The 16843-nt window shown below is 54.0% G+C and overlaps 1 protein-coding gene across 1 annotated transcript; it reads right to left on the bottom strand.

The window, feature by feature from the left end:
* Window positions 1-1290: 1290 nt before the first annotated feature.
* On the bottom strand, window positions 1291-4422 carry LOC118689717 (olfactory receptor 52E2-like). The gene is given in 4 exon segments (XM_054518119.1): window positions 1291-1451; window positions 1454-1711; window positions 2287-2486; window positions 4370-4422. Coding segments are annotated over 4 exon segments (672 nt in total).
* Between the last annotated feature and the right edge of the window lie 12421 nt (window positions 4423-16843).

The following is a 16843-nucleotide window of genomic DNA, read 5'->3' as shown; positions in this document are numbered from 1 at the left end:
TCACCTCTCAGAGGCCAGTCCTGCCCTGGCAGTGGAGCCCTCCCAGTGAAATCTCAGATGCAGGGACACACCCTGCCCGCCACAGTGGGCTCTCTCAGCCAGGACCAGCCTTTCTGAGCACATGGAGAAGCAGCAGGCTCACCTGGGGGCTGTGCTGCTGTCCAGAGGTGTCACAGACATGTTTATGGAAAATCCTTTCCTTAGGATCTTTTCTCCTGAGAAGCTGAGAGGCCTCAGGAACAAAATGTAAACAATGGTTATCTGCTGCTGTGGAATGCAACAGGTGCATCTGGGATTGGGCTCATGTGGTTGTTTCTAATTAATGGCCAATCACAGTCCAGCTGGCTCAGACTCTCTGGTCAGTCACAAGCCTTTGTTATCATTCTTTTTATATTCTTAGCTGGCCTTCTGATGAAATCCTTTCTTCTATTCCTTTAGTATAGTTTTAATGTAATATATATCATAAAATAATAAATCAGCCTTCTAAAACATGGAGTCAGATCCTGGTCTCTTGCCTCATCCTGGGACCCCTGCAAACACCATCACACAGAGGGACCTGCACAGGATGGAGAGAGGGGACACAGGAGCCTCTGAGTTCAGCCAGGACGAGAGCAAAGCCCTGCCAGCACTGGGGAACCAGCCCAGCACCAGCACAGGCTGGGGCCACCCGGCTGGAAAAGCACCAGAGAGGGGCCTGGGGGACACCTGGGGACACCAGGCTGCCCAGGAGCACAGGGTCCAACAGCAGGGACAGGAGATGGACCTTCCCTCCTGCTCACTCTGGAGGGGCCACACCTGCACTGCTGGGCCCAGGGCTGGGCTCCCCAGTACAGAGAGACTGGGGCATGGTGGCCATTCCATGGACAGTGATGGGAATGGCCTTAAATAAAGAGAGGAGAGATTTAGCTGGGGTGTTGGGAAGAGATGTCTCCCTGTGAGGGTGGGCAGGCCCTGGCACAGGGTGCCCAGAGCAGCTGGGGCTGCCCCTGCATCTCTGGCAGTGCCCAAGGCCAGGCTGGGCACTGGGGACAGTGGGAGGTGTCCCTGCCATGGCAGGGGTGGCACTGGGTGGGATTTGGGGTCCCTTCCAGCCCAAACCCTGCTGGAATTCCATGATTTGCAGTGGTACCTTGGAAGGGAGGAGTGTATGGGCCAAAGGAGCAGTTGCCCAAACCCACCTGCACTGGCCCAATGGTTCCCTGTGATCTGGCTCTGCTCTGTCAGTGTCATCTGCTCTAGGTCCCCTTTGTGGAGGGGAGCTGGACCTTCCTGGAGGATGATTCACTGCACTCAGCTCCACACCTGTTCTGGGATGGGAGAAATCTTGTTCTGTCTCTCTGAATCTGGGCCCTCCTTAGCAGCCTGTGAGCTCCTGGCTCCTGCCAGCTGCCCCAGCAGTTTGCAGATTCCTTCCAGGATCTGCTTCACCCTGATGCCACAGACGAGGGGCTGAGCATGGGAGAGGGGGCCAGACAGGAGTCAGCCTCCAGCACCTGGGCATGAGGTGCCAAGCTGTGAGTGAACATCTGCAGGTACACAGAGAGGAGCCCACCTCTGTAAAATATGAGGATGGGGGAAATGTGGGACCCACAGGTCCCAAGGGCAATGAGCTGAGCCCTGTGGGATGGCAGCCCCAGCACAGCCCTGAGGATGATGCAGCAGGAGAAGGTGATGAAGGCAGAGTGTCCCCAGGAGCTCACATAGCTGGGGTCTATGCACAAATCACAAACAGGACAAGACTGCTGGGACCGTGTCTTGAGCTGTTTGGTTTTCCAGCATCAATCTCATTAGATGGTGATGACAATGGGAGGCTGCCAGCAGCTCACATCCCAGGCAGTAGACCAAGAACTTACTGTTACAACTCACTTTAAAACTTTTTTGACCAATCACACAAAGCAGGAGCATATTGACAGTAGTTCCCTCAGAATCCTTGCATTAATCACAGTCATTAGCTTTGGAGAAACCCTCTCAGACCATCAAATCCAGCCATTCCCCCAGCACTGCCAAAGCCACCACTGACACATGTCACATCCACACACCAATTGAACTTCTAGGAACAGTGATTCCAGCAGTTCCCTGGGCAGCCTGTGCCAGAGCCAGAGCTCCCCGTGGGTGCAGCCCCCAGCCTCAGCCCTCTGCTCCTCCTCCTCCCCACTCCCAGCTGGGCTGTCCCTCCCTCGGGGGCTCTGTGACCCTGCAGGGACAGAGCGCTCTGGGGAGCTCAGGTTTGGGTGTGCTCCGTTTCCATCCACACCCAGAAACCTGGTATTGGAGTTTGGTTGTTACCATGGGATGTCACCATGAGCACGCTGGTGACCGCCAGCATGGCCAGGAACCTGTGCCGGGCTTCTGCAGGGCCCAGCACCAGCAGAACCGCCCCGTTCCCTACCACGGCAAGGACAAAGGCCCAGCACAAAAGGATGCCCAGGCAGGTGGAGAAAGCTTCCAGGCCAGGGACAGCCACCAGGATGAAGGAGGAGGAGCTCCTGTTGAAGGAATCAGAAGCCCTCCAGGAGAATCTTCATTGGTGTTTGAAAATAGACACCAAACTTTGAGGTACCAGGGGGATAAGGTGGGGACTCTGCATCAGTGCAAGAGCCAGATCAGGAATCCAGATAATTATGATGATTATAGCATATCATCCTTTCTTCAGCATATCATCCTTTCTCCACGGAAAGGGAGCTCAGGCCTTGGCAGGGGCTGCCCAGGGAGCTTTGCAGTGCCCAGCCCTGCAGGTGTCCCCTGCAGGTGGCACTGAGTGCTCTGGGCTGGGGACAAGGTGCCCATGGGGCACAGCTGGCACTGCATGGGCTGGCAGGGCTGGGCCAGCCCCAGGGATTTGGGGTTTCTGGGGTCACCAACTAGAGGGAATGGGTAAGAAGTGCAGAATAAATGGGGTTGCTGTGGCTAGGAAGTCCCTATAAGTGGAAGAAGTTCATGTTTCAGGTTGTGCCATCAGGGGTAACCAAGGACTTTTAGTCCATTGCTTGTGAAGGGCTTATTCCTTTGTTGTTTGCTTGCCAGGGCTCAGCTGACATCCTGAAATGAGCTGCAAGAGGAGAAAACAAGGACAGCAAGGGCAGCTTCCAGCCCTGGCTTCCCTCAACGGGGCCAGCACAGGAAATTTTTCCAAATTTGAACAGCAAAACAGTGCTCTGGGACACTAAATGTGGTGATGAAGTTCCCTTTTGCTGCTCTGCCTTCTGTCATCTGCCCATGACAGAAGCCTGCAAAGGCAGGCAGGCAGAAGCAAACACCAATTTCTGAGGGTTTATTCAGATGGGAGAAGCTTGAAGGTAACACAGAAACTCCAGAGAACAGGTCTGGAGGGACAAGAAGAGTCTGAGTGTGGTGGGCAGGATCTACACTTCTCCTTGTGCTGAAAATTTTCCTGCTGCTCTTTTCTGCCCAGAAAGCAGCACAGATCAGGCAGTGCTGACACACCAGACCCCGCTGGCACACCAGATTCACCCGGAGACATTGCCTGGAGTGGAGGATCATCCACCAGGAGCTTTCCAGTGCAGAGCAGGCTGTCCCTGGCAAGGCACAAACTCACACACTCAGCCTGAACTCATGGGAGTTACCTCCCATCCCATCCCATCCCATCCCATCCCATCCCATCCCATCCCATCCCATCCCATCCCATCCCATCCCATCCCATCCTATTCCATCCCATCCCATGTATGTGGGAAATGGATTTATAGAAAATCCCCAAAGCCTGGCAGAAGGCTCACCCAGTGTGCATCTGTGTGCAAACCTTGAGACAAGAAATGCTGACTTAGAAATGCCATGGAACAGGACAGACATTGAGAGAAATGGAGCTAGAAACAAGTTTCAAAAGGTGGCCTTACACAAAAGACTGCATACTTTAGAAAAATAGAACTATGAAAGATGCATTGCAGTAGGAGCCAGGAGGGGTAATTTTAGATTATTGGATTTGGGACATTTAGAGCATGGTGTGGCTAAAGCTGATAGGCCAAGAAACACTTGTAATGTATTATAATTAAGAAATAAATAGCTTCTGATTGTGATGGTGTGAATTATAACATCTGTATTGTCTCACCGTTCCCATGAGACTGAAAATGGAATAAAAGTTTTTAAAACACCTCTCAGTTGCCCCATCTCTAAATAAAAAACCAAAAACCTTAATCCCACAATCCCATCCCATTATCCCATCCCATTATCCCATTATCCCATTATCCCATCCCGGGCTGGCCCCTGGCTGCTGCCCCCCTCCATCTGTCCCCTCCACAGCCTGGCAGTTACGCACTCAGGGCTGAGCACATTTATTTTCCATCAGGATAAGAACCTAAGGTGGGAGAGGGAGCCCCAGAGCCCCTGGAGGACGAGCCCAGCAGACTCTGCTCACCCACACACCTGTGCAGGTGGGAGCCCCACCGTGTCCTGGGCCGGGCGTCCCATCTGGCCCCGCCCTGGGCACTGGGCTGTGCCTCTGCACCTCTGCATGTGCTGCCCCGAGGATTCTGGCTGGGAGAGCTGGAGCTCCTGCACAGGGGCTGAGGCTTTCAGGGTGAAACAGCACTGTCAGCCGTGGGGCTGGTCCTGCTGGAGCCCCTCTCTGGATGGCACCCCACCCACGGGGCCCCTGTCCCTGTGTGACAGGAAACCCAGGGCTGTGTGCCCTCCAGCCTCGGCACAAGCAGGAAACGCTGTGACTGGTCCTGCTTTATAGGGAACGCAGACATGGAAGGGTTAAACCAGGCCGCTGGCAGTTTGGGATTGGGATGCAATTTTCTCAGGCACTTGTATCCTCTGCTTTAGCCAAAATTCCAAAGGGCCAGACCTCACCCCCTTGGCTCTCCAGGCACTTGACTTTCTTGACCCCAAAACAGTTTAATCTCTCCTCTAAGTCACTTGGAGTCCTCCCCACGACACAAACCAAGAGGTTTCCAGCCTGGCCCCAGTCAGGGACACAAACCAAGAGGTTTCCAGCCTGGCTCAGCCATGGTCACTGGCCATGTGAGGCTGAGCACTGCAAAGCCAGTATTGTGCCATCCCTGCCCAGAAGATGGTGTTGATGCTGGTTTATTGCTCAGGGGACTCTGTTTCCAGCCTGGCAGCTGTGACCCAGTGGCAGCTGGCACAGCTCACTCCAGCAGGAACCATGTCTCGTGCTGGAATTGTTTGTTTGGAAAGGGCAAACACGTCTGAGATCCTGTAATGCTGAGCCTGGGAAAACACAGCTCCTCCCTCCTTCCTCCTCTCTCTCTGAGGTGCTTGATCCTCTGGGCAGCAGTTTCTGCACTCCATCCTGGGTAACAAAGCCTTCCAGGTTATTAAACAGTGCTGCTCAGCCAGGCTCAGCTTTACTGGGTCCTTCTGGTTCACAGTGCTGCTCCAGCCTTAATTCCTTATTGCAGAATCCCAACTGGTTTGGGCTGGGAAGGGACCCCAAATCCCACCCAGTGCCACCCCTGCCATGGCAGGGACACCTCCCACTGTCCCAGGTGCTCCCAGCCCCAGTGTCCAGCCTGGCCTTGGGCACTGCCAGGGATGCAGGGGCACCCTGTGCCCCTCAGCTCCATTGCAGAGAACAACTCCTGCCCAATATCCCATCTAAACTGACTCTCCCCAGGGCCACACGCACGTAGAGGTGTCCAGAACCAGATCCCAGCATCCCACCTGGAGCAGCTGCTCCTTCAGGCTCAGGGGGCCCTTCTGGCTCTCCACAGCTGCCTGGCAGGAGGGTGCAGCCAGGTGGGTTTGGGCTCCCCACTGCTGTAACCCTGAGCTCCCCCCAAATCACCCATTCCAGTGTTTTTCCCTTGCTCCAAGCCTGTGTCTCCCCAGAGCTCGGGGTTTTCCCAAGCTCCATCCTCCTCCCAGTGGTGTTTGCTGTTGCCAGGTGTGTGCAAGCACAAGGCACAGGCTGGAGCTGGGAGCAGGGAATTGCAGCTCAGCCCAGGTGACAGGGCTGGCAGATGTCACCCCTGCGTGTCTGCAGCTTGTTTGAGGTGGGTTTGGCCAAGGAAGAGCCAGCTAATTGGCCCTGTTGTAATTAACCTCAATGAGGCAACCAGTGGTGGTTGCAGGCGTATGACTGGCACATAAATTCACATTTAGTGAATTTTGACCACAAAATTCACTAAATCTGTGTCTGGAGGTGGTGAAGCAGCTCATTACCTCCATGAGAGCCAAAGCCCAGTTAGATGTGCTGGCACTGCTGCCCAGTGGGTGGATTCTCTGGATCTTCTGGCTGGATTCTTTCCTATTCCACCTTGACCTGGCTAAAGTTTGAGCTTGGCTCAGAGCGTGGCACTGCACTTAAAAACACTGCCCCAACACCAGGTTAAAAGGAAAAAACACCATATACCCAGGATGAAGTGAGACCTGATCCTGCCTGTGCCTGCCACACCTGAGGTACTGGTTCCTCCCACAGCACAAAGACCTGCATGGAAATATTCAAGTGTCTTAGGGAAGCTGATGTCCCTAATCACTGCTGGGGCTCGAGGGACTGAATCATCCCGGGGGAGAAGCTGCAGCCTGGGAATAGCCAGGAAGAGAAATGACAAACAAATGCACAGCTCCCACTGCGGGGGTGACGTCTGTGCCAGCACCAAGACGCCAAACACATCCTGGGTCATACAGGGGAACATTTTAACCCTGGTGGATGTGGAGCTGCTGGAGCCAGTCCAGGGGGGCCAAGGGGCTGCTCCAGGGCTGGAGCCAGGCTGGGAGAGCTGGGGGGGCTGGGCACAGGGGCTGGGCACAAGCCCAGGTGTGCCCAGGTGGGCAAGAGGCTGATGGCACCTGGGCTGTGCCAGGGCAGGGATTGTCCCCCCCAGGGCAGGGATTGTGCCCTGTGCTGGCACTGTGTGACACCTCGAGGGCTGTGTCCAGTTCTGGTCCTGCAGGAGAGCCCTGGAGGGGCTGAAGCATGTCTAGGGCAGGGAACGGAGCTGGGAAGGGACTGCAGAATCCCTGAGGGAGCTGGGCAGGGGCTGCAGAATCCCTGAGGGAGCTGGGCAGGGGCTGGGGCTGGAGCAAAGGAGGCTCAGGGGCCCTTGTGGCTCTGCACAAGTCCCTGCCAGGAGGGCACAGCCGGGGGGGTCGGGCTCTGCTCCCAGGGAACAGGGACAGGAGCAGAGGGAACGGCCTCAGGCTGGGCCAGGGCAGGCTCAGCTTGGACAGCAGCAGCAATTTGCCCATGGAAAGGGAGCTCAGGCCTTGGCAGGGGCTGCCCAGGGAGCTTTGCAGTGCCCAGCCCTGCAGGTGTCCCCTGCAGGTGGCACTGAGTGCTCTGGGCTGGGGACAAGGTGCCCATGGGGCACAGCTGGCACTGCAGGGGCTGGCAGGGCTGGGCCAGCCCCAGGGATTTGGGATTCTGAGGGAGAGCAGCTCCAGCTCATGGAGAAGAACACAAACATGAGAACACTGATTTTTTTTAATCTGTCTTTTCAGTGTGTTTGTCCTCCTATGACTCCAACATAATTTCTGTTGCCTGAATTAGTTATTGATGTGTGGGGCTGCTGCAGAGCTGATTCACAGATCAAACACAAATCAGCAGCTCTGAGACGTGCTGAAGATAATGAAATCCATAATATTTCCACTGATTTAATGTACCTACCTCCTTTATTTCCCCCAAGTCTTAGAACAAGGAGCTGCAGAGCTGGAATATTTATAAATCCGTGCTGATACAAAAGGAGGTTCCTCATGAGGCACCAGAGCAAACCTGGCCTATTTCACCGCTGAATCCCTGATCCAGCCCTTGCCATGCCAGCCCAGCAGGTAAGAAATGCCCTCACCCAGGTGGCCCCTGCTGCCCTGGGGGTCACAGGGGTTTGTAGGGTCTGTGTTTGCTCCCCCCAAGGTGTCCTCAGCAGCACAGGGCCCACGGCCAAGGAGAAGGGAAAAAATACAAATATCATATTTAAATATATATATACAATACATAAATAAAGTATATAAATAGTCCTTTTTCACACCTGTGGGAGGCTCCCAATTTAGTTGTGCAGGAACTGAGCTTTGCACATAGAGGAAAGGGTAGAATTGGGTTGTTTTGAAGATTTTTATGAACCTCCCTCTACCCAGAGCACTGGATATGAGGGATCACGGGGGGATTTGGGATGCTGAGGGATGAAGTGATGAACTGGACAGTCAAATCCAGTGTGGGCTCTTTCCTTTGGGGCTGTACCTGCTCAGGTGGGGCCACTCAGGGGTGCAGACCCTGCAGGGACATACCTGCTCTGTTTGATGTTGTCTGCCCTTTATAATAAATACATAATATAAATATATAACATAAATATATAATATATAACACAAAGGCACCACAATTCCCCACCCCTGGCAGTGTCCCAGGCCAGGCTGGGCCTTGGAGCTGCCTGGGACAGGGGGAGGTGTCCCTGCCATGGCAGGGGTGGCCCTGGGTGGGATTTGGGGTCCCTCCCATCCCAAACCCCTCTGGCATTCCATGGTTCCAGGACTTTGTGGTGTGTCAGTTCCTGATCCGTGTGGAACCACCCGTGCCTGGCACAGGAGAGCCCAGAGCCCCGTCCTGGGCACCCTGCACTCCCTACTGCCAAAACCCACCCCAAACCCCAGCCCAAAACACCGCCCCACACACATCTCAAGCTGCTGTTTGCAAATATGATTTTGCTGTGTGGATAATGAGTTAATTTGTGCCCAATTTAGGAAATGAAGATCTTAATTGGGTTTGTGCTAGAACTTTCTGCTTCTACAAAGTGTTATTGATTTTCTTCTTCCAAAAATAAATTTCCAAATTATAGGCAGCGCTTGGATGCAGGAGGCAGATGAGACCATGGTTAATTGTGGATGATGCTTTGGGCTGTCTGCCTGAGGGTCACCCAGGGCTGCAAGGGAAGGAGCACGTCCCAGCCAAGGGGCAGCTCCTGGCAGGCTCTGAGTGCCCCAGCAGCTGCTGGGCTGCTCAGCCCTTCACTGCAGCCCCAGGGCATGGACCACAGCTCTGTGTGCCGAGAGCCAGCCTGGCCAGCTGAGGAGCCCCTTTGCTGGGGAAGATGAAACAGGAAAGCCTTATCAATATGATTGTCTGGCAAAAGATTGTGAGAACATGGAAACTATAAGTGAGATTGAAATGAAAGCAAGCTTTGAGATCCCTCAGTTACTGAACACCTGGAAAACAATGGTGTGGCCACTGAAGGTGATCCCCTTTTGATGGAACAACACCCTCTGCTTGCAGACAGCTCCAGGGGCCAGAGCAGACCCTGCAGCTTGGCAGAGGGGCCCAAAGAGGAGTTTGTAGGGTTTAAAATGTAACACAGTGTGGGAATGTAGTGATTCTTATAGGCTGTATGGAAATGCTATGGGATTTGTATCTTGTACTGGATTGGTTAGTGAGAATCAGAATATTCAACACAGAAGAAGATTTATGGTATTGGAATGGGAACCTCGCTCTCTTTTTACTCTCTTATGCTCTTACTCTCTCACCCTCTCATCCTCTCTCCCCTCTCTTCTCTCAGCCCTGCTCTGAGCTGTGCCTGGCAGCTCCAGCAGGGCCCTGCCCCCAGGCCCTTTGCAATAAACCCCAAGTTCCAGCCCTGGCTGCAGGGATCTCTCATCTCCATCCATCCCAACCGTGCTACCCCCTGATGCTCCTACACCCCTTCCCACCCCAAACCTTCCCGTGGGGTCCCAACAGGAGCTTCTGCCTTGAAAATTGAAATTGGAGTCAGGATCCTTCTGTGCATCTGCTTGGCCCTCACGCCACAGAGGATGGGGGTGGGCACAGGGGGCACCAGGATGGAGATGATGCCCATGGAGATGTGGGCAAGTGCAGCCAGGACCTTCCCAAACCTGTGCAGGATGCCAGGTTCTGGCCCAGCCCTGCCAGCCCCTGCAGTGCCAGCTGTGCCCCATGGGCACCTTGTCCCCAGCCCAGAGCACTCAGTGCCACCTGCAGGGGACACCTGCAGGGCTGGGCACTGCAAAGCTCCCTGGGCAGCCCCTGCCAAGGCCTGAGCTCCCTTTCCATGGGCAAATTGCTGCTGCTGTCCAAGCTGAGCCTGCCCTGGCCCAGCCTGAGGCCCTTTGCTCTTGTCCTGGTTTATCAGAGGATCACAAAATGGTTTGGAACCTCAGAGCCCACCCAGTGCCACCCGTGCCATGGCAGGGACCCCTCCCACTGTCCCCAGTGCCCAGCCTGGCCTTGGGCACTGCCAGGGATGCAGGGGCAGCCCCAGCTGCTCTGGGCACCCTGTGCCAGGGCCTGCCCACCCTGCCAGGGAACAATTCCTCATTGCCAAGATCCCAGCCAGCCCTGCCCTCTGGCACTGGCAGCCATTCCCTGGGTGCTGTCCCTGCAGGCCTTGTCCCCAGTCCCTCTGCAGCTCTCCTGGAGCCCCTGCAGGCCCTGGCACACCCCCAGCCCTGGCTGTGCCCTGCCAAAGGTGTGGGACAGGAGCTGGAGGCTCCCCCCAGCCAATGGGAGCACCACACCATGGTCCAGCTCTGCACCCCATCACTCACCATCTGTGTGTGAAACTCATCACATTATCAAAAAAAATCCAAATAACATTTCTGATTATGAATCAGGAGGTGTGAACCGTGGTGGGTGGGGAGGAAGGAAATGAGCTTTGATGCCCCTTCAACACAAACTATTCTGTGATTCTGTGATGGTTCTCTCAATTCTGTGCTGCTTTCTTGGTCTGTGCTGTTTTTTTAGAAGCCTTTTGGGGATTTTGCTCTCATCCTTGTTTCCTGGTGTGTAGTCCCCCTCTCTCTGTATCTCTCTCTGTATCTCTCTCTAAATGTGATATAGACCCACGTGCAAATACACAGATATAAAATCTATAAAATACACAGATATAAAATCTATACAATCTCCCTTGCTATCGATCGGGGAGCTGCACGGGGCAGCCAGGGGAGGAAGGCACCAGGGCTGGATCACTTCACTTCCCCAAATGCGAAACTTGCACAGAGCAGGGTGAAAACCTGTGAATTTCCTGTGTACATCATTTCTGCTATTTTTTTCCTCCCTCCACTGCCCCAAACCTCTCTCTCCTCCCATTTTGCACGGTGCTGTTCATTCTGTGAAGACAAGCAGAAGCTCAGAGGCATTCCTGAGGTGCTCATGCCCTGGAGGACAAGGACAGAGCTGTGGGTCCCTGGGGGAGGGTTTGTGGCTGCTCCAATGCAGCTTCCAGCCCTGAGAGCAGCTGGGCAGCAGGGCTGGCCCTTACCTGGGTAAGTACAGCTGGGTGCCTGCAGGAGACAGGGAGGTTGTTCCTCTGAAAGGGAAACCTCTCTGAGGGATTGATTCCAAGCTGACCCTACAGAAGTCCCTGGCAGAAGCAACAGCAGCGTGTAAGGAAAGTGCTGGGAGCAAATTGCTTTGCTAAATATTCCTTTTGAGGTCATGTCTACAGGTGGGCTTGGGGCAGGGGTGGAACTGGGTGATCTTCGTGAACCCTTCTGAGAGGAATGGCAGATTTGTCTTTTCACACCAGATCTGGGTCTGCTGGTAGATAAAACCAGCACTGGGAGAGAAAAGAAACCGTGGGAAGGATTCCACTGAGTGATTAATGGAAAAAGAGATTTGCTTTTACAAATAAACTTTAGGTTTGCTGATAAATGAAATTAGACATTGAGAGATGAAAGAAACTACGGGGAAGAAAAACCCCTAAATTCCATAAGAATTCAAAATGAAAAGAGAGGGTTATACATTAGAGGGGAATCTCTGGTATCGGGTGTTTTGGGAAGTCTGAACCTCTCAAGTGCCTCAGCCAATGGGTAAAACCCCTAAATTCCATAAGAATTCAAAATAAAAAGGGAGGGTTATACATTAGAGGGGAATCTCTGGTGTCAGGTATTTTGGGAAGTCTGAACCTCTCAAGTGCCTCAGCCAATGGGGAAAGAGAGAAGGGAAACGTGGCTGGGAAATTGGGATAAAAAGGAGGCTGCGTCCTCCAAAAACACTGAGAGATCCCAGGGGAATGGCCCATGGTCTCTCCCTTTATTGGAATAAAGTAAAAGGACTCCTCTGGCTCCTGTTTGGACAGAAACCTCTGATGTTTGTGGATTAATTTTCCTGACACTTCAAGCCTTTCTGTGTCGATTCTGTGCTGATGAAAAGGCACCCTAAAAGTCCATCTGAGGCAATAATTACAAATTCCCCTCAGCCTCTCGAGTGGTTCATGAGTAGGTGTTGGCTGCCCCTGGATATCTGGAAATTTCCAAGGCCAGGCTGGGCCCTGGGGCTGGGAGCAGCCTGGGACAGGGGAAGGTGTCCCTGCCATGGCAGGGGTGGCACTGGGTGGGCTCTGAGGTCCTTTCCCACCCAAACCAGTCTGGGATTCTGTGAGGAGCCTGAGACAAATTTAAATCAATCTATGATTATGTGAAAATGCAACAAGCGTCAACTCCCAGCTGATCAGAGACCCACACCTTCCCTGGCCAGCCCTGGGGAGGGCTGAGCTGGGCTGAGCTGGGCTGAGCCTCCATCAGCTGCTCAGCTGGAGTTTGCAGCAGGCACTGAATGTGCCTGCACTACCGAGATTGTGAGAATGTGAGAGCTCTGCAGAGAGCCTGCTTGGAATATTGTTCTGGAAATGGCCCTGGCTGTCCCCAGCTCCTCTGGCTGAGCCCTGCAGCTCCTGCCCGGGCTGTGAGGCTGCAGCATCCTCACAAAGAGCCTGGCATCTGCTGGGGAACTCTCTAACAGCCCCAAGGATTTCATCTGCAGTGTCCCTCAGGGAAAGAGAGCCCTGGAGGGGCTGGAGCGTGTCTGGGCAGGGAACGGAGCTGGGCAGGGGCTGGAGAATCCCTGAGGGAGCTGGGCAGGGGCTGGAGAATCCCTGAGGGAGCTGGGCAGGGGCTGCAGAATCCCTGAGGGAGCTGGGCAGGGGCTGGAGAATCCCTGAGGGAGCTGGGCAGGGGCTGGGGCTGGAGCAAAGGAGGCTCAGGGGCCCTTGTGGCTCTGCACAAGTCCCTGCCAGGAGGGCACAGCCGGGGGGGTCGGGCTCTGCTCCCAGGGCACAGGGACAGGAGCAGAGGGAACGGCCTCAGGCTGGGCCAGGGCAGGCTCAGCTTGGACAGCAGCAGCAATTTGCCCATGGAAAGGGAGCTCAGGCCTTGGCAGGGGCTGCCCAGGGAGCTTTGCAGTGCCCAGCCCTGCAGGTGTCCCCTGCAGGTGGCACTGAGTGCTCTGGGCTGGGGACAAGGTGCCCATGGGGCACAGCTGGCACTGCATGGGCTGGCAGGGCTGGGCCAGCCCCAGGGATTTGGGGACTCTGGGATTCAGGTTTTCTCTTGTTTGAGCCTCCGAATTTCCTCCTTTCCATTTAATCTTGCTGGAGCTGAGAAGTACAAATGGCATTTTCCTTCCCTTGGGGCTGTTTGGATAAAGCTTCCTAAAGCTGATCCACACTGTTCCAAACTGGAACCAAAGGGGAGGAACCAACACAGCCTCACACTGAATGGGGCTGCATCTCCTCTCTGAGGCAGGTTTTATCTCTTGTGGTCCCATCCCACTTGGTCCAGCATGGACTCTCCAAACATGGAGTTTTCCTTTTCCTTTTCCTTTTCCTTTTCCTTTTCCTTTTCCTTTTCCTTTTCCTTTTCCTTTTCCTTTTCCTTTTCCTTTTCCTTTTCCTTTTCCTTTTCCTTTTCCTTTTCCTTTTCCTTCTCCTTCTCCTTCTCCTTCTCCTTCTCCTTCTCCTTCTCCTTCTCCTTTTCCTCCCCTCCCCTGCTGGGTCCCTCATCCCTGCAGGAGCCAGCGTGGCCAGGGGGGAGCCAGCCCCATTCCCAGGCTGGTTCCCAGGGCTCCATCCCAGCTCTCTCCTACCCCAGGCAGGAGCACCCAGCCTGTTTGTCTGTGCTGCTGAGAAGTGTTGGGGCACCTCCCAAAGGGCTGAGCACCAATCTCCTGAAAATGTGAGTATTCAAATGGGACTGCAGCAGGGGAAGACACTTAAATGTCCCACTGCTGTCCCTTGCTGTCTGCTGCTGTGCACAGCCCTGGCTATGGTGATGCTGAGGCTGCTCCACTGTGGCTTTTGTTCCTTGATCACAGTCCTGGAATCCCAGTGTGGGTTGGAAGAGACCTCTGTGCCCATCTCCTGGTGGTCCCTGCCCTGAACCCCCTGGTGCAGAGCTGGAAAGCAGCCCCAGTGATCCACCCAAGGACCCAGCTGCAGGGCCAGCCCCGGTGCCCAAAGCCAGAATCCTCCTTCCATCCCCTCCAGCCTGGAGCATTCCCTCATGCCAGACACCTTGTGAAAAACGCCAATCACTTGTTTTTAAAATTTTAAAAGTTTAATGATAATAAAATGGTTATAAAAATAGCAATATAATTACAGTAATAATAATTTGGACAATTTGGATTAGGACAATATGAGACAATAGAAACAAAGAGTTACAGACAGTCTGGGTACCTTTTCTGGGCAAAATAAGCCCGGAAAAGGCCCCACATTAACAGAGGATTAACCCTTAAAAGCAACAGCCTGTTGCATATTCCTACACCTCACCCATGATGCATAAATTCCATTCAAACTCAGGATTCTGGCTGGGCAGTGTCAGCTGCTTCCTCTGAACCCTGACGGTGTCATCATGGCTGAGTGAGGCAGGAAGAAGTTCATTTCTCCTGATAATGGAGCAATGAATTCTCTTTCTCTGAAAGATTCAGGTGTCCTGTGGCTGCTATCTGGTGTGAGTACCTCATTCCTTTCCTAAAAAAATATCTCACAAACATTGTTTCTATTTTAACATTTTGTTATAACCTAAAACTATATTTAACACACTACTTAAGAAAATTAACACAGCATAACTTTCTAACATAAGACATATAATATTCATTTTAATATTTGTGAAAAGCCAATAATAAAATAGGCATTTCTCACAACCCCCTGCTGTTCTCTCCAGCCTGGCTGCTCATGGGCAATGTCCCCTCCTGGCAGAAATTCCTTGTGTTCCCTCCCATCCCTGTCACAGCTCCTCTCCACCGAGGGATGGGCTGTGACAATCCACGTTACCCCTCTCCCATTTTGGGATGCCCACTCTCTGGAGGGCCCTGTGGCAAAGCTGCCCTCCCTGCAGGCACAGCAGAGACAAGGCTGCTGGGAGCAGGATTTCACTGCTGAGAGGGGATTTGGTCTCTGCAGAAATACAGAGTGTTCCCAGAGTTGTGTTTTTGTTTGCAATATCCCTGTTCAGCCCATGAAACTGTCAGTTCCCAGAGTTGTGTGACCCTCTGGACTCCTCAGCTTTCACTGCACAGCCAGAGTGAGTCACATCTGTGCAGTTATGGAGACAAGAACGGGTGGGCACAGACCCAGAAAGGGACACGACCCAGAAATGTGACTGTGGTGTCCTTGCAGGGTCTGCAGGGGAGCGTGTGGGATTTCCTGTCCCATGATACAATCTGCTCAGCCCATAAACCTTGTGGGAACACCAGGAAAATCTGTCCCACTGCCCAGGCTCTGCTCCCAGTGCAGACAGGCTGCTCTGAAGGGAGCTCCAGGGAGCCTGGGGGTGCAGTGCCCCCCAAATCACCCTGGGATGTGTGGGGCTGGCAGGGCACTCGAGGTGCATAAGTGACTGTGGTGGTGTTCACAAGGGTCCCAGGATGAGGGAAGAGATGAGAATGATGACTCCATGATTCAGAAGGCTGATTTATTATTTTATCATATATATTATATTAAAACTATACTAAAAGAATAGAAGAAAGGATTTCCTCAGCAGGCCAGCTAAGAATAGAAAAAGAATGATAACAAAGGCTTGTGACTGACTGAGACAGTCTGAGCCAGCTGACTGTGATTGGCCATTAATCAGAAACAACCACATGAGCCCAATCCCAGATGCTCCTGTTGCATTCCACAGCAGCAGATAACCATTGTTTGCATTTTGTTCCTGAGGCCTCTCAGCTTCTTAGGAGGAAAAATCCTAAGGAAAGGATTTTCCATACAATGTGTCTGTGACAAGTGACACGTTTCATACCTGGGCTGCTGGGCTGCCCCTCTCAGAGCATCCAGGGCTCACAGAGGAGCTCACCCCATCCCAGGGCAATCCCTCCTGGTTAACCAGCCTGGAATGGTGTAAAATGATCCTCCCTGCAAGGGAATTCCTGCTGGCTTTGTGCTGCCTGCAGGCTCCTGCAGGCCCTTTCCTTGTGGGGCTGGGCTGCTCCTCTGGGACATCTCAGCCCAGCCTGCTCCTTATCCCAGGAGCTGAGAGGATGAGGAGGCGAAAGACAAAGGGAAATCACAGAATCCCAGACTGGGTTGGGTTGAGATGGACCCTAAATCCCACCCAGTGCCACCCGTGCCATGGCAGGGACACCTCCCACTGTCCCCAGTGCCCAGCCTGGCCTTGGGCACTGCCAGGGATGCAGGGGCAGCCCCAGCTGCTCTGGGCACCCTGTGCCAGGGCCTGCCCACCCTGCCAGGGAACAATTCCTCATTGCCAAGATCCCACCCAGCCCTGCCCTCTGGCACTGGCAGCCATTCCCTGGGTGCTGTCCCTGCAGGCCTTGTCCCCAGTCCCTCTGCAGCTCTCCTGGAGCCCCTGCAGGCCCTGCCAGGGGCTCTGAGCTCTCCCTGCAGCTGCTCCTCTCCAGGTGAGCACCCCCAGCTCTCCCAGCCTGGCTCAGAGCAGCTCCTGGAGCATCTCCATGGCTCCTCTGGCCTGGCTCCAGCAGCCCCATGTCCCTGTTTTGGGGTGCCAGGGCTCTCTCCAGCTGGGGTCTGCAGAGCAGAGCAGAGTGCCGGATGCTGGCCCTGCTGGCCCTGCTGGGGATGGGCCAGGGCTGGGCCATGCCCTGTGCCCCCTCAGGGCTCTCCTCACTCCCCAACCCTGCTGCTCCCCAGCCGTTCCCACTGACAGCCACTCTCTGCCTCCCTTTAATCAT

This window comes from Molothrus ater, chromosome 2 (assembly GCF_012460135.2).
Source record: "Molothrus ater isolate BHLD 08-10-18 breed brown headed cowbird chromosome 2, BPBGC_Mater_1.1, whole genome shotgun sequence".
NCBI classification, from domain to species: domain Eukaryota; kingdom Metazoa; phylum Chordata; class Aves; order Passeriformes; family Icteridae; genus Molothrus; species Molothrus ater.
The sequence above is the reverse complement of the archived record's forward strand: the minus strand, read 5'-3'. Positions and strand labels throughout refer to the sequence as shown.